Source organism: Talpa europaea (genome assembly GCF_964194135.1).
Source record: "Talpa europaea genome assembly, chromosome: 16".
NCBI classification, from domain to species: Eukaryota; Metazoa; Chordata; class Mammalia; order Eulipotyphla; family Talpidae; genus Talpa; species Talpa europaea.
Genome location: NC_140084.1, coordinates 19,696,101 through 19,716,386, shown reverse-complemented (window position 1 = coordinate 19,716,386; position 20,286 = coordinate 19,696,101). Strand labels below are relative to the sequence as shown.

At 46.6% G+C, this 20,286-nt stretch overlaps 1 protein-coding gene across 1 annotated transcript in view; it reads right to left on the bottom strand.

Moving 5' to 3' along the window:
• Positions 1 to 20,286, bottom strand: part of CDH13 (cadherin 13) — a gene marked incomplete at both ends in the record, with an annotated part of 945,642 nt that overhangs the window by 42,688 nt on the left and 882,668 nt on the right. The window contains one exon of the mRNA XM_084256718.1: positions 17,578 to 17,831. Within this exon, the coding sequence (XP_084112844.1) occupies positions 17,578 to 17,831 (254 nt within the window). The remainder of the gene's footprint in view (positions 1 to 17,577; positions 17,832 to 20,286) is intronic.

Below are 20,286 nucleotides of genomic sequence, written 5' to 3'. Positions count from 1 at the left end.
CCCCACTGCGGCCTATATCAGGAACAATTTCCCCTGACTTAAAAATTGTTTAAAACACATATTTAGTGACTTCATGTTATCCCATCATAAGGCAGCTTCATAATTTATTAATGTGGCCTCTTCTTGTGGGACATTGAGGCTGTTTTCCAACTTTTTGCTGTCACAAATAAGGCTCCCGTGAAGAACTCTGCACACAAATCTCTTCTTGAGTACATAAATCTTTGACACTATTTCTGATTATTTCCTTGACATAAATTCCTAGAAGTGGAATTACTGATATGGAGGAGTATGACTGAGCAAACTTGACACATAATAGTAGGTTTGTACCAATTTGCATGCCGCCACTCTTTTGACAAATGTGACTTCTTGCCCAGGAACAAGGCTCTAGTCAAAGAAATGGGAGGTCCATGGAAGAGAGCTCTGAGCAGCCTTGTCCTAGGAACCCTGGAGATGCAGGATCCACGCAGACGGGGGCAATGCTGCCCTCACTCTGAGGTGGTGGGTTCTGCTGTCATGAGCTGCCCTCCTCATCCCTGCCCACCCTCACAGGCCCCCCTATGCTTGGCCACCCATGCACTGCTGTTACATGCATTTCTTGAAGGGGGGGTGCTCCTGTACCTCTGTGTACCTTCCATCATCTGGACGTGGAAAGCCCGTCCCCACAGTGCCACCTGCTCAGGTTGAGTCCATTCTTAAGGCTCAGTCCAAGGGAAAGTGGAAGGTGGAAATGAACAAACACTGGACAAGGGACCCAGGGCACAGTTCATGCTCTCGAGTGTTTCCTGTCCTAGTGGGAAGGGTGAGAGGCACTTCCATGGCAGAGACAATTTTATTCCCCATCTGGGTATACAGGTAAGCTATATTTCTTGGTTCCCCTTGCAGTTAGGTAGTGGCCTGTGATGATGTCACTTCTGTGTCTGGCCACAAAGCCCTGGAGGTAGCTCCTTTCCCTCCCCCTCTTTGACTTCCTTCCACAGCAACCCTGGAGGCCATCTGGAAAAGGCAGCCTCACCAGATGGAAGGAGCCAGGGAGCTGGGTCCTGGAGCTCCGGAGCTGAGCCATCTCTTACCTCTGCCATGGACATGGGTGAGCAACGCATTTTTGCATTAAGCAACTGAGATTAGGAGATTATCTATTACAGAAACTTTTTCTTGCTAGGATGCTTACTGACAACGGCAATGTAAAGGGGTGTGTGTGTGTGAGTGTGTGTGTGTGATGAAAGTTATGCTAACTCTGTATGTGTGTGTGTGTGTGTGTGTGTGTGTGTGTGTGAGTGATGGAAGTTATGCTAACTTTGTACCAAGGACATGCAGTCCCATCTGGGGTTGGAGTGGGTGAAAAGGGAAGGCTTCGAGGATGAGGCTGTGTTTGGAATGTTTCTCGAAGGATTACGATAATAGCGACTATGCTTTGGGGTCTTCCTACATTCCAGATGCTGTGCTAGGAGCTTTGCCAGATTAGCCAATTTAATCCTCCCAACAATTCTGGGTATTATCTCCTTTTACATCTGGAGAGAACGAGGCAGGAGAGGTGAAGTATCTTATCCCAAGTCCCTCAACCTCCAATGGCAGGGCTGGATATAGAATTCAGCATATTTGTGCGCTCCTCAGTGCACAAGCATGGGGGAGGGGAGATGTGGGGGGAGGGAGGAAGGGAATACTTGGAGGAAGAGAACAGGGAAAGCGTCATGGGCAAAGACAAAATTTCTAATTTTGCATTAGAAATGCAAAATACTTATCATCCTAGCTAGCCCAGGATTGAGGAATCTCTGGGCGCTGATGTGGAGCTGATGTGGGGTTGAGCCACGGTATGGTCCAATGAGCTCCGAGGGACAGGCTGGGATGGACGAGGGGTGGCACCCAGGACAGCCTTCCCAGCACAGAGGTGTGAGAGAATGTGACACATCTGGGAAACCAGCAGAGATTGGTGAACCCACGCCAAGGCATGGACATTCTTAAATAATTGTACTCTCAAAGGTCTGTTTGCTAACTTTGTGGGGAGAACAGCTGCCCTAGGGGTTCAGTTTATGGCCTGAAGCCTGGCACATAACACACTCCATGGATATGTCCACCAGATAAGCTGCAGAAAGGGACATGCAGACATATCATTTAGGAAAGGAGAGGCTCAGAAGCGCCACATCCACCCTTGGGTTCCCTTAGGCAGCCACCCCCTCACCCCCTTCAGCCACACCTTTGCCCTTTTTGTTTCTAGGTATCCTGACACCGGGACCCTCATCTTTCCAGCCACTGGAACTTTCTAACCTGGCTTGGTAACTGCAGCCATCACAGAATTAAGTAATGACAAAGTGAGTTATTATCCAGCCTGGCTTCAGCGGGGCTGTAACCTGCAGCCAAGATACCTCACGGTTGGAACACTCACACGACTGTCTAGGCAGTGACATGAAAAATGGCCCCTATAGTCCCCCAGCTCAGAGCCATAGATCCGCAGAGTCTGGACTCCACACTTGGTGGGGGAATAATGTTGTTTTGTTGAGAAGGGGAAGAGGGTGTAATTAGATTCCTCTTAAATGTTACATTCATTCTTGTTAATCAAAAATTAGTAGCTCTTAAAAAAATAAACACAAGTCAGCTCCCCAGGAAGCTGATAGCAGTTCCTATGGCCTGTTTAATTACACAAAATGAAACAAAACGTGTCCCTCTGCCTCTTGCCTTTGGAATTAACAAAATGGAATATAACAGTGCGCATGTCTGGGTGGTGGGATTAAGTGATTTTTAGCTTCCTTCTTGATTCGTGTGTGTGTGTGTGTGTTAGGTAACATTGGTTTATAATGCTGCTTGTGATTTAGAGAGATAGGACCTCCCCCTTTAGGTGTTACACCACACTCACCCTGACAAAGCAGGTATCCTGTGAAAAACATGGACAAATGGCAGAGAGAAGAACGTACAGTCAAGGCCCAGTAGGACTCAGAGTGAAAAATGTGATGTGATGTTACTGCCTCCAAACACCCTCAGGGAAATGAACCACATGCACCAATTTCTGATGATAATAGTGACCGTGTGGTGTGCCTTTGTGTGCAGGGGGCCAGTGAGACAGTTAAGAAAGTAACTTGTCGTCTGTAGAAATCCAGGGCTTCATTTTTCCACTCTGCGGAATGTGTACAAATCTTGGGGAAGCCTCAGGTGTGCTTCAGGGCATGGAGTCAGGATTTACTACAAGTTTATTCAGGTCTCAAAGGCAGGCAGAGCCCAGCTGAGATCTGGATGAAGCCACCCCTCTTTTCTCTCCCCTCCCCTGGGGCTGTTTGTTGAATGAGTATAGGAATATTATTTTGACTTATCTATTTTGAGTATTGGCAACAGGAGGCAGGAAGAGGATGGCTGGGCTGTCACTGAGTCTGGTTGTTACCCTTCACCTGTTGGGCAGGCTTTTCAACACCTGTGCTTTGGGGGTTTGTCTTTCAGGTCATGCATTTAGCAAATGTTGGCTGAGGCTTGCTCTGGGGCAGGCACTGTACCAGATGCTGGATGAAGATAGCAAATGAGCCACAGGCCTTCTGCAGAGCCCCCAGGGCAGAGTGAAACACAGACAAATAAAGACAAATAAATACAGGAAGGACTACACAGCAGGGGCTGGTGAACTACACCCTGCAGCCCAATCTGGCTGCTTCCTGAATGTGTAAATAAAGTCTTCTAGGAACACAGCCATGACTATTCATCCATGGGGTGGGTTTTGCATTCTAACGGCAGAGTTAAGTAGTTGAGAGAGAGATCAGGTGGCTGCAAAGCGTACATTCCCTATCTTCTGACCATGGCAAATGTGTGCTGACTTCTGTTTTAAAAGGAGAAAGATTTATACCATCTGAAGAGAAACTGTTACAGGGCAGGGAGAGGGGCACCCCAGATCCCGCAAACCTGCCTGCTCTAAATAGGTTCTGCCATCCGCCTCATCAACACAAAACATATGAGATTTTAATGGGAAGGAACTTTAATACTATTAGGAAACAATACAGGAAAGGCAAAGAATCTAGTTTCTAAATCAAGCACCCAAAGTTATCCGTCCCCTCATGGGTAAAACTCCATCCAAATGGGATTGGCCCAGAGCAAGGCCCCAAAGCCTGCCACAAGTCTAAAGCACCTTCCAGTGGGGACCCACAGAAAAGGGCCAAAAACAACCGGACAAGTCTGGAAGGAAAAGAGCAAAATCAAGACAAAAACTGCCATTGTTACCTCCCCACAGGTCTCTCACCCACATCTGTGTCACCCAGTCCACGACCAAAAGGCAAGTGTACAGAGTATCTGACTGACTCCTGCTTTAAAAGAAAGTGCTGTAGAGCATGAAGCAGTGGCCCAAGCAACAAGTCCAGGGGTTACTGACCCTGTTGCCATCAACTGCAGCCTTAGGGTCTTAAGAGTGGGCTACTGGGGGCAAAAGTCTTGGCTGTACTGCCTGGTGAAAAGCGATGCGCACCAAGGGAGGAGAGGTGGGGAGACTCTCCTTTCATCCTCTCCAGCCCAGAGGGGAGGCTCAAACCAAGGGAGAACATTAGGTGATAATGAAGTAAAGATATTTAATTAGCACTCATTCACGCTGTTTATTAAAGTCAGACTCTGATGTAAATCCCTTTCTAGACTTTGCAAAGAGGTATTATATATTAGCCCAGGAGACACTAGGCTAAAGCCTGGTTTAAAATTGGCTTTGAAAATCATTATTTACTTGTAATTTATTCATCAGTTCAAGAAAAATTGATTGAATACCGACTATATGACATTCAGAACTCAAGACCAATACGGTCCTTGCCGTTGAGGGGATCGTAGACCAGGCACAGGGGAGACAGGCCATCAACATGCAGCAGGGGAGTGCGCCCCATACTCCTAGTCATGTTTTATGAAGTTACCTCCAATGCTGAGTTGGCCAGTACTGAGCTGCTGTGCCAAGGAAATGCAGGACTAGGTTCCAGCCACCCTCTGGCCACATTGTCATCGACCCATCAATATATAGCATGGTGTTATGCATATTTCTGGCTAAATGCATATTTAAATCAACACATATCGTTGGCTCCTTTATGCTGGGCTCACCACAGGAAAGAGCTTATCTAACAGAGCAGTTTCCTCCTTCTTGCACTCGGGACACCAGCACTTGGGGGCCATTTTAAAAAGTGAGATCACCAACAAGAAGCACAGAACTGTGAAAAATGTGGCACCAAACACACAGGAAACACAGCAGCTTGCCACTAGAAGCAGTGGCGTTCCCTTTGACCTCATCTGTGATAGGGCATGTTGGGCGGCTCAAAGGTTTCCCTGTTTTGAGCTCATCTGCAAATGACCTTGAGAGTGTTGTGGGTATTTTGGGGTTCCAAATAAGTTCAGCAAGTAAGTGAACTTGCAGATGCAGAACCCATGAATAATGAGGACCGACTGTGATTCAAGGCTGGAAGAAAGCTTTCTGTTTGGTTCTCCAGTAGGGGGGACACTGGTGGCAGCCACATTGTCTGGGCAGAGACAGATGGGAGGGAGGAGAGAGGGGGCCGGGGGAGGGGAGAGAGGGGAGAAAGGAGAGAGAAGGAACAGAGGGGACAGAGGAGCACTGTGGGTGTGGTAGGGGGGTCTGGACTTTATTCAGGGTGGACTGGAAGGAAACAGAAGCCTTAATGGGGAAAGAGGAGACCCGAGTTATGGTTGAGCAGGATCACTCTGGCATTGGGTTGATGGTGCGTTTTAAGAAGGCAAGAGTGGACAAGCCAGAGCAGTTGGAATGATTGATGTCCTGGAGACAGACAATGTTGCTTAGAGCAAGCTGGTGCAGACTAGGGGGCCTGGGGTGATGACACAGCTGCAGCTGGACCCTCTAGGACTAGTCAGTGTGCTTGACCTTATGGCAGTCTACCTTTTAAGTATTTGTGAAATATTTGCTTTTTGGGCATTAGATGTTAAGTTTTAGATATTCAGGGTTAAACATCAAACAGTAATCTCTTAGCACAGCAGCTTGTTGGCAGCTGCTCAGAGAACAGGGAAGAGCTCATCTGTGGGCCACCCAGGAAGGGTGCCGTGGGGTCTCGAGAGCCACCTCTTCATGCTCTACTCACCCTCCTGGGTGCCCAGTGCTCCCGCATTCCCAGATTTCAAAGGAAGCCCCAGAAACAAAGAATCCACGTGAATGGAGAGCAGACACGAACTGAGCCCCCTCCTCTGAGCCTCAGTTAGCTGATGGAATAAAGATCCCACCTGAAATAGAAATTTCATGGGACCTTAAAGAACTTGTACTTTCTACTAGGTGCAGATAAAAAAAGATAGATAGTTTCTTCTCTTGTAAAATAAATGTTTTCCTGTTAAAAAATCCTTTGACATAAATGGATCTGAATTTCAATTCCATCCCTTCCCTCACAAGCCATTCAATTCTCTGGTGCCTGAAATATTAGCAAGATGATGCATGATCAGATTTGTAGACGTTCCACTGAGTTACTTTGTACATTGTCCATTTCTATTTCTTTCTGTTCTAGTCTTCAATCATGGTTCCTATTCTTATTCTCTAATCATTTTAAACATAATTAGTTTATAGTCTAGTGTTGTTTTTTTTTTTTTAAACCTACAGATTTTCTTCCTTTGCTGTTGAGCCCAGCGATGGCTGTCCACCGGCCTGGGTGCAGTTCACACAGTGTGTCTGTCTCCCTCCCTGTTCTTCCAGGGTGCAGGCTCGTGCCCAGCACAGCTCTGAAGATCACCTGGCCCATGCCTTCCTGAGAGAGGTGCTCCCAGTGTAATAACTGGATGCGCCGATGCCTGCCTCTCACGTCACAAGCACCATTCTCACTACTGGGGGCAGCTGTGGAAGTGTGAAAGTGTTCTATGTACACTTTCGAAGTCAGTGTGGGTCATCCCAGGCACTGTGCACAACTCAAATCTGCAGCAGGATTGGAGTGGACGTTTGTTACTTCAGGGTGCTCACCAGCCCTCACCGTCCTTGTGGCAACCCGTCTTTCTTTCGGACAAGGGGTGGATGCCAACAAGCAACACAGAGTCCAGTGGGCGGACAAGATTCAGTGAGCAGTATGGGCAGTGGAGCTCATCTTGGTGACTGGGCGTGTGACCCCGGACCCAGGACAGCTCCCTTTGTGTCCACTGTCCCCCCTCTGCAGCTCTATTTTGTGGACATCCATTTTCTCTCCCCCAGTGTGTCCTCTGGCCTCATGTCTACTCTCTGATCCTCAACATAGTAAATTCTTGTTTTACTTAATTTAACATAGGTGATGCAAGTCCCTGTTGCTTGTGACCATGGATTATGACAGATACAGGACCAGAAAAATAACTGGAGGATCTCAATTGTTAGGTCCTCTTTTGCTTACCTGTGACATCATGTGACATCACCCTGGCTTCACCTCATTGAGATATTCAACCAGATCCTAGGTGTGTTTGGATCACATAAGTCATGGTGTTATTTGTGTGACATCATGTGCTTTGCAGAGGGCCTTAAAATGTTGATAAATTCAATCCTGGGGCCCAAACAAGGAGCAGTTTTACTAGCAGAAAACACGGTTGTTCTATGTGCACTTTCAAAAGACTGCAAAATCAAGCATATTTGTCCACCAAAAAAGCCAAACAGGTAGCCTTCAAAAACCCGTCATTTGATTCTTATTTTTAGTAATGTTCATGGTGCACCCATTTGCACTGTCCCTTCTAAGTCTTGCTTGCTGGCAATCAAACAGCAGATGACAAAATTCCACATCTAGAAATTTCCATCTGCTCTTGCTGATTTTGCCAGGAATAAGGAAGAGATTTCCATCATGAGGAGCAAAGGTTCAAATGCCCCATCATTCTGGGCAACTGGTGCTGACTTCTGCTCACATCCTACTAAGCATTTCCATAGACTTGCTTTATTACATAAAGCAGGAAAGCCATGGATTGCAGAAACATTCCTTTCATTCTCAAGAATGAAAGGCGAGCCTCCTTTAGAAAATAGCTAACTTTCTTCATTTTTACTAAAAATGATAATTGATTAATTCATCAACTTTGTGGCAGGCATTATGATCTAAGCATTTTCTCTGAATTATCTGGTTTACCCTTCACATTGATTCTAGAACCTAGATATTATTTTCTCTGTTGGATAAGCCCAGAAACTGAGGCACAGAGTAGCGAAAGGTTATCCCAAGGTCACACATTTGGAAAATGGTGGGGATTTGCCTATGGGAAGTCTGGCGCTAGATGGGCAGTCAGAGCCACTGCACTAAACTATTTCTCTCTGCAAGGCCTCTGTGACCAGGGCCACTCCCCTTCTATGGAGACAAGAATGAAAAGCCAAGGTCTGCTTTCTTTGAGTCCAGTAAGAGAAAGCATCTTTCAAGTCTGAGATCCTCACCCTGCCACCCCTCTCCCCAGTCCTCCCATGGTCCTTTCTATTTTCAAGTACTTCTTGGGGGCCAAGGGATTTGACTTCCATCTGAATTTTGATGACATGCAGTCTTTGATCTCTAGCCAGATTCTCCCTGCAGCCCAGGTCCCTCTCCCTAATTCTTCTCAAAGCGAATCTGATCAGAACCATGGTCCTGCTGGTCTTCTCCCAAGTCACTTTTCTGGAGAGCTTGCCTAGTTCCTGAAGAGCCCACCCTACTCTTGCAATTAATCTGGAGGGAAAACTTGGGCCAATCTTCATTCCTTCTTTCTTCCTCCCTACTTCCTCCCTCTTCCCCAGGTACAAATGATTAGCAGATTCCTGCTACCATCACCTTCAAAACACATCCAGCATCTGCCTGTTTCTTACTGCTTATACCCACTGCTACCACCCAGTCCAAACCCACTCCCCCTCCTACCTGGATCATGGCAGCATTCTCTCCACTGATCTGCTCTGTTCCCTCTGCCTCCCCCACCTTATCTCTTCCCACTTCCTCTTTTCTAAAACCACCAGTGTTTAACACCTTTTCCCATCTCATGCAGAGCTTCTCTTCTGAGCACCTCTGACTTCATCTCTCACCCCACCCCCTGCCCCCATCCCTTGCTCCTGCTGCACCAAACACACTGACCTAACTCTGTACAACCTACCACAGGGCCTTTGCGCTTGTTTCCTCTTCTTGAATCACTATTCCCTAGACATCTGTCTGCATGGCTCACCCCTGGATTCCTTCGGTTCTTTACTGAAATGCCATGTCATGAGAAAGGACTTGCCTGGCTGCCTATCTAGAGTTCTAGATACTTCTTGATTTTCTACCCATCACCCACTACTGCTAATTATTGCTTGCTCTCTCTTCCAAGCACTGGAATATGATCTCTGTGAGGATAATTGGATCTATTTCTGCTGCAGTTGCAGTTCCAATGCCTAGAAAAAGGCTGGCGTACTCTAGGGGCTCAGGAAGCATGTTTGGAGCCAATGAATGACTGAACGAGTGGAAAGATGGCTTGTCCCACCCCAACCCTCCTCCAGTGCCAGAGGCCCCTCACACACCGTGCAGCCTCATACAAGGGTCCAAGGCTGTTTATAGCCGACTCTGTAAATTCTAATCTAATTATGAGATTCCTGCCGACACTGCTAGGATTTATGAGGAAAACCCCAAATCATACATAAGTAGGAGAACTGTAGTTTAGAGTCTCGTCACTTGAAAATACAAGCTTCAAGTTTCATTTGGGAGGCAAACTGGGAGCAGATGATCAAACACGTTTCTTGAATTAGTTACAAGACTCACTGCCTGAGGTTTCATTACCCTTGTTAGTGCTAATGCAGTGATAAGCCCTTCGTGAGACCCTGAGATGTGTTCGTTGTCTGCCTGGAGCTGCTGATTGACAGACAGACCAAGATAATAAAATAAATCAGCTCTTTCCCTATTAGACAGGCTTCTGTGGCGCCCCTGAAAGGTGTGACGATCTCCATCAAGGCTATATTGGTAGTTTCTGTGGCAACCCTTGTCTGTTTCAAATGCTCTTATTAAGATTAAAAAACACAGCTAAGCAGATTTAACAGTTTAGGATTCAGAAGGCAAGAAACAATATTTATCAAAATTTTCTTTGTTGGTTGTGAGAATAAGTGTCTCAGTTTGACAAGAATGACTGCCATAATTATATTCAAAGATAACCAACCGGAAGCCATGTTTTCATAATAGAAGTCTGACCCTGGGCAAATGTATAACAACATATGCAGATGGATGTTAAAAAAGGTGGTTGCATTGTTAAAAAAAAAAACCAAAAAACCTTCAACTGTTTATCCCAGCGGTTAGCGGTTCATGTTAACCAAATCAAGTATCTTTAATTGAAGCTAATAATGAAAATCTTCCCTTTCCCTGGATCATTATAAAAGCCAGAAACTTATTTTTAGCCATTGACGATGTTAAATCTTTAAAAATTCAGTTGTCTATTAGGCCTTGTTTCACACGGGGCATCTTCATAACAGGAAATCTGACCAGTAACAATAAGCTCAGCTGTGCTAATATATTTACATAAATAATTAACAATTCTATGGCTGACTAGACAATAAAATATATTGCCACCATAAACTTCCAATGGAAGAACGTGACTTTAATTAAAAGTTACAAAGGCTCTACTGTAAACAACTCATTTACATTCAAGGCCTGTGTTTGTTGACTCAAAAAACAAGTAACTCCATTTAAAAACACAAAACAAAAACGACCCCACCCTAAATCCTCTTATTGAGGTCAGTAACCACATTTAATTAAGATGAAGTGGAAATAATATTATTCTAGTAGATGCAGGCTCCTCTTAATTTCCCCAGGTAGAAATGTTATTGTTTGGCCTTTAACTTCTGATTAAAATTTAAAAGGTAGGAGTCATCCCAAATTAAACTCTTAAATCTGGTTTTGCAATTTTTTTTTAAACAGGAGTCTGACCCTTTCTTTCCCTTTCCCATAATGCTAAGTCACTACACATTTTAAACTCCATTCACATTCTGAGAATGACAGTGATGACAAAATCCCAATTGTGATGCGAACTGATTTTGCTGTCTATGCTCAGAGGTCTTAGAAGATATAGAACAAAATGTTGTATAGCCAGCTGACGATTTCAGCTTGATTTTCCATCATTTCTTGTGATTTCCTCTGAATGGGTTCCAATATCAGATTAAACAAAGTGTTAAAGCAAAGGGCTTGATAAATCACAGGAAGACCAGCAAAAACCGGAAGTGGGCATTTCAACAGATCCTGACTGAATCTTCATTAAGGCAGCTGCATTCTGTCCCATTGTGAACCCAAGTATGAATGAATTCTCCCAGGGACCTACCAAGCTTCCACATCCAAAGGAGAAGAGGAAAATGACATTAAAAAGAGTGCCAAAGATACCAGGACAAAGTAGGTTGTAGTTTACAGAGAGATGAGCATCTAATTTGGATCTGATTCAGGTATTCTTTGTTCAAAGAAGAGGCTCAATGTAGAGCAAGGTTTTGGGAAGAAGGGCCGGCTGATGGAAATCGCTCTTTAATGTCACCTGCATGGGGTGTTTAGTAAGAGGTGCATTTGTGTCTTGCAAAGGCCTCCTTTAGGCGTTGGTTTAAATTGGCCATATGCAAATGTTTCATGTTGGGTAATATTAGATGTTTGAAGATGAAGAATAATAGAAATAAAGAATCAACTGTCTACGTAGGCACACAAACGCTTGCAACAAACTCTCCCAGCCCTAGGCCTGGTGCTGGCCTCTGGCTGTTTTAAGAGCCTTGAGCCTCTAAGAATTTAGTATCTATGATGGGCTCAACCCAAATCATATTAAAAATACCCACACATCATATTAAATGGATCCACCCTGCTAATATATTTTTTCCTTATAAATTATTTGAAATGAATTGTACGCTTTTATTTTGGGAATGATTTGGGATATTCTCTTAATCATGGCTATGCTTTCACTGATGGTTACTCAGATTTTCTTGCAAGTTGAGATCTACATCTGTTTTGCCGATGTGAAGATATCTTTGCAAATATTAATTTCAACCTGCCAAAGTTGTCATGGTGCTATGCATGCTTGATATTTATGAATTTCAATTTGATGTTTTCTCTTTGAATGTTGGCAATGATAGATTATGTATTCTGGTCCCTGACACTTTTGTGGGCCCCTGGAAAGGCAGGCGGTCGTGGGGCTGGACCTGGAGAATTCGCTTGACCTGATGGAAGACCCAGTGACGTATGAGGAAAAGAGATGACCATGATGGGCTCCCTCACAGAGCTGGCAGTTTAGTGGGAAGATGGGCACTTAAGTTGGGACCACAATGACGCGTGGTGAGGTCCTGCTCCTGGCAGCTCCAAGCACTTGGCAGTGTTGGAGGTCAGGGGAGCTGCTGGGTGGGGCTGCCTGCACCCTCATCACAAAGCTCCTCGGTGCTGGGCACGGTGGAAAGCTGGAGAGGTTACACTTTCCTCATAAGCAAGAAGGGAGTCTGATCATTTTTCATTGTCAGGGGTTTGCGAGAAGTAAATACCACTGTGGTGGCAGGGCTTTTGATAAACTTTTATACAGAAATGTTAGACATGCGAGTCATAATATTAGCTTCTTATTATCATCAGCATTCTCCAAACCCAGGGCCTGTGGAAGTTTTGGCTCATTTGTTCTGCACCCAACTCTCAGGAGCCAGAGACCCTCCTAAAGGCAGGGGGACAGCAGGGTTTCTGGGCAATTCAGGAATCTGTTGCCAAATGAGACTGTAATGCTGCTTGGAAATAAGTAATTGCTGAGGCCTGACCCTTTCTCCTTATCTGGGGATCACTTATTTCTTATTTCCCAAGGAAACAATTTATTTCCTTCTGTCCCTTCCCTTTCTGTTTCCTCTTTCCTGTGGGCTGATCATTAGTAGAAATGCCTTTGCTCTTGTGACTCTGAGCCCTGGAGGCCGGCAGCAAGGACTATTTCCTTCATAAGTGAAGACACAGCAGCTGGCACAGTGTCAGGCCCGTGGTGGGCTCTAAATAAATGCCACTGAATGAATTCAATAAACGAAGAATGGATAGCTACACTCAGTGAGCTCTTTTCTTCCAGTTGGCTTTAGGGACACAACTATCTATTATTTTGATTGTGTGAAAATACAGTATCATCGTACGTTTTCATCTTTAAAAATTTACCCTGTAGTTTCTTATTAAATGGAAAGTATAATCCCCACTTTTCCTTTCTTCCTTAGTAAAGAATCCATCCCAGTTTCAAAAGCTGGTTGCTACCCAGCCAAATGACCGTATTTTCTAGTGTCCTATGCAGCTAGGTACAGACGTGTGAATAATTTTGCTCAATAAGAATTAAAGAGAAATGTGGTTGACTTCCAGGAGGTTTCCTTAAAAGACAGAAGATACGTTCCTTCTTCCCCTTTCTCTAACCTGCTGTCTGGAATGCAGACACGAAGGTTCATGCATTAGCAACCATAACAGTCCAAGAGGAAGAGGTTGTCAGTCTAGAATGGTGAGCAAGAAAGAGTCTGGGCCCTTGGCAGCTTTGTAGAGATGCCCTATAAGCTGTAGACTTTTTTTCAGGACTTATTTTATGGGAGGGAAAATAAACTTCTATATTCTCTGAGCCTCTGTCATTTTGAATTTTCCTCTTACATTCAGCCCCACTTAATCTTCCCAGATGCAGTGCTTGACACACGCTTGCAGGGGCCCCCTGGATGAATGATCCTTTCTAAGAAAACGTTGAGCAGTGATAGGTAATTTTACATGGGGAGGGACAATATTTTTCCTCAACGCATATCTTATATATTCAATGTGCAGGCAGAAATCTCCGCCACGATGTGTTTACTCAGACCCTGGACAAGATGAGTTCTGTCTGAAAAATGTTTGAAATAGGAATTGCTCCTTGGCTGCCTCAACATAAATCCCTTGATTATTAAGAAAATGAAATGAGTGCTCTCAGGTCATTCAAGATGATGGCGATGCTGGTTGCATCTCCAAAGTAACCGAATCAACAGATGCAAAGGTTAGTCCTGTTACTCATTTCACTGCTGGGCAAATGCAGTCATTTTATTTAGCATAATTATCACTGAGCTGCTCCTTCTGACAACAATTAGTCAACAAGTTCAGCCGCACTAGTCTGATCCTCATTAGAGACACTGAAATGTCACCCAGAAATGCCTGCTTCCTGTCTTGTGTTCATGGAGACCTGGTGCTGCCCCGGAGGCTGAAGTGACTCTTAGAGTCACCTGAACAAAGGGAACCTGTTCCCTTTAGAACATGGCAACATTTACATGATCTTATGAGGGGGGAAGGAGGGGGGTTTTCCAGCCAAGACATCAATCCAAATTATAAAGGAAAATATAAACTTGATTGCCAAGGTGTAGAAACCAAAGAATTCCTTATATGACTAAAAGCATGAATGCTACCAAAATTTCTTTGCTCAAAGAATTTTCAGAATATTCTTCATAAAATTAACCATGCATTCAATAGTTTAGCTACAAACATGTCCGCTGACCTTCAAAAAAAAATAATTGCCAGCAATTGGAAACAATCTAAATGAGCAACCATGAGGTAATGAATAAGGAGTGTTTCCAGTAAGAAAATCACAGATCATTCAGCAATGGAAAACAATGGCTATTTCTTGACCTGGGAAGTTGTTTGCCACACACTGAGGAATAAACACGGAGGTTCCAAGAGAGGATGATAGTGCCAACCAACCTTGGTAATAAAAAGGAGGCGTCACCCCCGAGGCTGAGGTGATGTGGTAAGAGGGCATTTCCTTAGATGGGATGATTACAGAGTTTTAATTACCTTCTTTATTCCAAACTGTCTTTTCAAAAGTTTCCTCCATGAACTATCTTAACTTTATAATAAGGATAAGAAGATACATTCAAAGGGAGAAATTCGTCTGTCCCCAGACCACAGCTGCCCATTTGGATTTAGCTAAGAGCATAACACGATGGACTTTTTAACAAGTTTTAATAACCCAGGCTTTTTAGTGAGAACATCCACTCTGAAGCCGGGACACCTCCTGTCTTTAGAGTTATAGGCTTCTCAGAGATCAAGGCGCCCTTTGCTGATTTGAACATTCCCTGGTGAGATGAAAGAGAGCGGATCCGTGGTGGGCTGGGCCGTGGGAGCGCTGGGCCTGAGACGTGCTTCCCATCTCAGCAGAGCCTGGCCAGGGCCAGGGATTAGTTAGTGGCAAGTTCCTAGGGGCCCGCAGGGGGGTTGTGGGGGAGAGGAGCCTTCCTTTGACAGGGAAGGAGCCTGCCCTTACGGAGGTGGGCAGGGTCCAGCCAGCCTCTCACAGTCCTGGTCAGGTGAGCATCCCTTTGTGCTTTGAGTCCGGTGCCTTGTTAATGGTGTGAGATGAATTGGGCTCCAGAGCTGGTCGCAAAGGATCCTGGGATGAGATATTGCTAGAGACAGAGACAGTGGGAGAAGAGAGACAGAAAGGGAAAGGAGGAAGAGGAGGATGAGGAAGGGTAGGGAGGAGGCAGAGGAAGGGGGAAGAGAGCAGAGGTGACGGGAGAGGAGAGGAGAGGGTTAGGAGGAGAAAAGGCAAAAGAGAGGAAGAGAGAATCCAGCAGACAAAGAAAGACAGATGGCTGGGAGACAGAGAAAGATGGACATGGAGGGAGGAGGAAGGATGGTGGGACACAGGAAAGAAATGGACTGAGCGACAGAAAGACACACTGTGTGGACACACACAGTCATACACTGGAACGGGGACTCTGCTGAGCGGCAGCCTGCAGGGACGTAAGCCATTGGGCACATGGCTGGGTGTGCATCGCCATGTGTGTGTCCCTGTCAGGCAAGCTCAGAGCTCTCCTTCAGACAGGGTAAAGTGGCTTTACCCCAGGGCGATGTTCTCCCCACTTTCATGTCTGCTACCCAAGGAATTGTTAAGGCCACAACAATCACAGCAATAATAACAGTCACAAGGTCCCTGATTCTTTCTGAGGTTTCTGGGGAGCCAAGCACAGATGATTAGGAAACCGTGCCCCAGCCAGGCCCTCTTTGCAATGCTGCTCACCCTCTGCATACATGCCTCCCGGGAACAGGGCCTCTCAGGGCACAGGATCAAAGGCTGCTAATAATGAAAGCGCCTTTTCTCCCCAAAGAGTTCTGTGAGGAGAGCTCGGCCTGTCAGGATGCTGTGTCTGTCCTCCAAGAGCTCAGAAGCAGCCCAGAGAGGAGGAGGGGGAGGGGCAGAGGTCCAGACTGTGCCAGGCAGCATCTCATCACAAAGCAGAGCCCCTGGTGGCCTAGGGGTTGAGTCTCAGTGCCACCACCGCAATGACCTGGATCCAATATTTGATCCTCGACCAGGGAGGTGACCCAAATGGCACAGCAGACCTCTCTTGTTTTGCCAGCTGCTGCCCTTGTCAGTATATTTCTGTGGATCTGCCTGTTCTGCTCCCCACTCTGTCTCTGGTGAATTCTCTAGACCCCACCTCTAGCCTACACCCCAGTTTGTCTGTGCAAAATAATAAATAATCTTAAAAAAGACAAAGCCCAGTTTAGCACCACCAACCCCATTTAATTCACTTTCATTCTCCCAGAAGTTGCCTCTTCCACCTCACTGCAGGACCACGGGTGACAGTCGAGTTCCCCAAAGATATCCAAAACATGGGCCACCGTCCAGTGTGGCCAGCTGCAGCCTTCCCATGTCAGTGCTTAGGGAGGCTTTCCCACTGAGGTTCACGGTGCATGTTAACACCAAACAGGAGAAAAGGGAAAAGGAGCACCTATTTCAGAGTCTCAATATCACAGAGTTTGGTATGATTTTGCACCTTTATTTCATTCATTTGGCATTTCAGAAAGTTTGGCGGTGAAAATAAATCCGCTTCAGAGACTGGGAAATATTATTACTTGGGCTGCTGCCTGCAGCTCGCCCCATGGGACGGCGGCCGTCCTCCTGCAGGGGTTTCACACCCGCCAAAGATGACACGTGTTAGTTAGAAGTGTGTCTAATACTTGATTATCTGCAGCTCATGTGAGAAGATTAGATTTTGGAAGAGAAAGATGAATAACTCCCTCTTGCAGGGACAGGGGTGCATGTGGACCTGCGTGCCGATTTTATTTTACTATGAAATGGGGAGCCAGCAAGGGCCTCTTGTCTTCTTGAGTACTAGGCGGAGAACAGTCACTGAATTCAATCTCATGAAAATGCCTGCTTTGTAAGTACTGGACAGAGTTTAGCAAATGAAGACAGAGATTTTTGCAGACTTTTTGGTTTGCATCCGTCACTCGAAACCCAACCCAAAGGGTTCCCTATGGTCTCTTCCCTTTCTGACAGCTCAGGGCTGCAGCACTTAGTGGCAAGCACAGATTTTTCAGACTATCCTGCTTCCATTCCAATCCCTCAGCCACCAACCTGGGTGGCCATCAGCAATCTATGGAGCCTCTCTGAAATCACCCTTAGCTGTGAGTGCACGTAGCCAACACCTTTCTCCTAAAGTTGTTGCAATGTTGAAGTCAGCAAGTGTCTGAGCTGTGGGAGGCTATACATGGTGGCTCCTTACAAGGTGGACCTCCCCAGTTACTGGGAACACAGCCCTGAAACCACTCCTCTTGGCCCAAAATCAGGTGTGGCGCTGGGGGGCAGTGGCATCACGTAGCTGGCCCTGTCCTGATTACCCAGATCATTAATAGGTTTAATTTAATGCTAGTTGGCTCCTTACAACCAAGTCCTGCAACCAGAAAAGGAAAGCAATTTCTGCCTGCTACGCCTCCCGGCCCGGAGTAGCTCACCCACCTGATGGTTTGGTGCTGCAGGGAATCCGGGTCCGTGGCGTTCGCCGTCAGCAGCACGCTGCCCACGGAGATATTCTCCTGCCGGGTCACCATCATGGGGTCCGGGTAGAAAAGTGGACCCTCGTTGACATCCAGGACAGTGATGTGGACGGTGGCCGTGGAGCTGGGGCCGTAGGAGACGTCAGGGACGAGCGGGTCCTCGTTTTCCACTTTGATCAGCAGGGTGTGGAAGGCAGAAATCTCATAGTCCAGGGGCTGGAAGCAGAGAGAGGGGTCTCAGAATGTGACCCTGCTGCCAGAGGCAGATATTTTTGCACAATGCCCCTCTGACTCTCCACTGGTAGCACCGGATCCAGGTTTTGTGGGCTAAGCTTTACGCAATTTGGGCTGCTCTTTAAGAAAAAGAATACGAAATAAACAAATACAAATTCAGGGAGGGGAGTGAATACCTTTCATGTCGAAGAATGTTGTAACATATCACGTGAGCCTGGAACAATCACACAGTACGGCGAGCGTCCCTCTCCCGGGGCCATGTCAGCCCGGAGGAGGCCTCTCGAGGATATTGGCAAAGGCAGCTAATAGCAGCCGCCTCGCTTCCTCCCCTGCCCCCACCCCGCAGACTAAGGCAGCTGACGTCAAGGGGACCCCATCAGGAATACGGCAGCCCTGCCCACCACCAACTGTCATGGATGACACTCACTTGGCCACTCTCTTTCTAAACCCCGAGAGGCATGTGAGGCAGGGGAGGGACACCTCCTGCGTGGGATGACAGGTGAGACGAGACACACTTGTTATTTCAAGTTATTTCCTAATCTGGGTCAACGAGTGGCTACTCATCGCGCCCATGACATAATGGATATCCTTGCTCGGAGGACAAGACTAGAATGAACGGAGGGAGCTGATTTACGCTCAAGCAGAAGCAAACAAACGACAGGACAGGTTGTAAGAGGCTACGGGGAAGTGGGGAGGGGGTGAGAGCCGCTGAAGGCAGGGAAGAAGCCCCGTGGGTGCAAGAGAGAGAGAACTGGGAGTCAGCGGGTCGGGGTGGAATGGCTTTAGGCAAATGAGCTTATCTTTCATAATAATTACAGTTAAGGTGCACATGGTGCACTCCCCACATGTGAGGGTGCTTGTGGGGATTTTAAGAGCTAAGAGAAGTAGAGCTGTCGGTATTTAGTAGGTACCCAGTTATATTCTGGTTCCACCTGTATAATGCAAGAAGTAGTTTCCACCCCACCCTGCTCTCCGGGGCTGTGGATTCTAATAACAGATCTTCGTGCGGCCCGAGTGACGCCCAAAACACGCAGCTGGGTAAATCAATTTCCAACAAGGGCCAGGGAGCCGCCACATTTAGAAAACAGAATTGTTCACCCCAACTAGGACATAGGAGGGTACAGACAGCTTTGGCTAGTGGGCTGTGGCGACTGTGGGCAGGACTGAGACCTGGCGTGCCCTTGTCTAGCACTGCCTTCCCCTTCTCATGCCCGGAAAATACCCCCGGGGTGTGGGGTTTCGTTTGTTAGCTCAGGAAGGCCCTCAACACACAGCAGAATTTGAGTCTGGTTTTGAGGCCAGCATGGTGAGCAGGAGGGTGAGTGACTCACAGCAGGCTGGAGAGGAGCATACCTGGGGAGAGAAGGTGGGAGAAGGCCCCAGGGAAAGGGAATCTGACCTTTTCACACATAGTTTTTAAATACCTATTGGTAAAGTGTGTGTGTCTTTTTATGTTGGATCTGTATGTGAGCAAACATATAAGCAGATGTGTGTATTTCTATTGAACGTGTGTGTGTATGTGTCTGTGTTGGAAGTGTAGGTGTATATTTTTACTTTAGTTGGGGTGTATATGGGAGGGATGTCCCCAGTTGGGTTCTCCAAACTGCAGGAGAGACTGGAAGCAGAGCCCGAGGCAGGTATTTGGGTACGAGGGATTTACCGGCATGAATTCTCAGAGGAGAGGGGGTGAGCAAGGATGTAGAGTCTGCTTACCCTGTTGGTTTGGGGAGCTCTGGAGCTACTTAATTGCACCACAAAATTAGTCTCCCAACAAGGCAAGGGGCTGGCCTTTTGCAGCCTGCAGTCAGGCCCCTGCTCTGGGCTCTCTCCAGGAGGTAGGCCAAACCTCCCTGGCTAGGAGTCTCCCCTTCTCGGGTGGGAACTCTGTGGAAAAGGGGGGCTGCTAGCTGTTGTAACAGGGTGGTCCCCAGGAAATGGGAAGTTCCAGGTGACTTGCCCCACCCAACCAAGGGTGAGGCTGAGTAGGGAAGAGGAAAGCTAGAGAAGAGACTGGAAGAAGGAAGAAAGAAGATGGAGAGCCAGGAGACCTGGACGAGGCGCGTGGAGCAGAGAGACGTGTGAAGAAACTGTTCTTGCCTCTTGGTCTTGGACTGGTTGAAACAGATGTGGGTGAGAGACCTGGGGGGAGGTTAACAATGGCAGCTTTTATCTTAGTTTTGTTTTTGCTCTTTTCCTCCCAGACTTGTCTGGCTGTTTCTGACCCTTTCCTATGGGTCCCCACCAGGAGGTGGGGCAGGTATTCGGGCCTCAGTGGCCCTGCTTGGGGCCAACCCTGTTAGGCTGGGCATTTACCCATGGGGGATGGGTAACTTCAGGTACTTGATTTGCAAACTTTATTCTTTTTATTAACTTTGTTGCACACTAATTGTATTAAGGTTTCTTTCCATTAAAGATCTTACGCACTAGAGTATGTTTT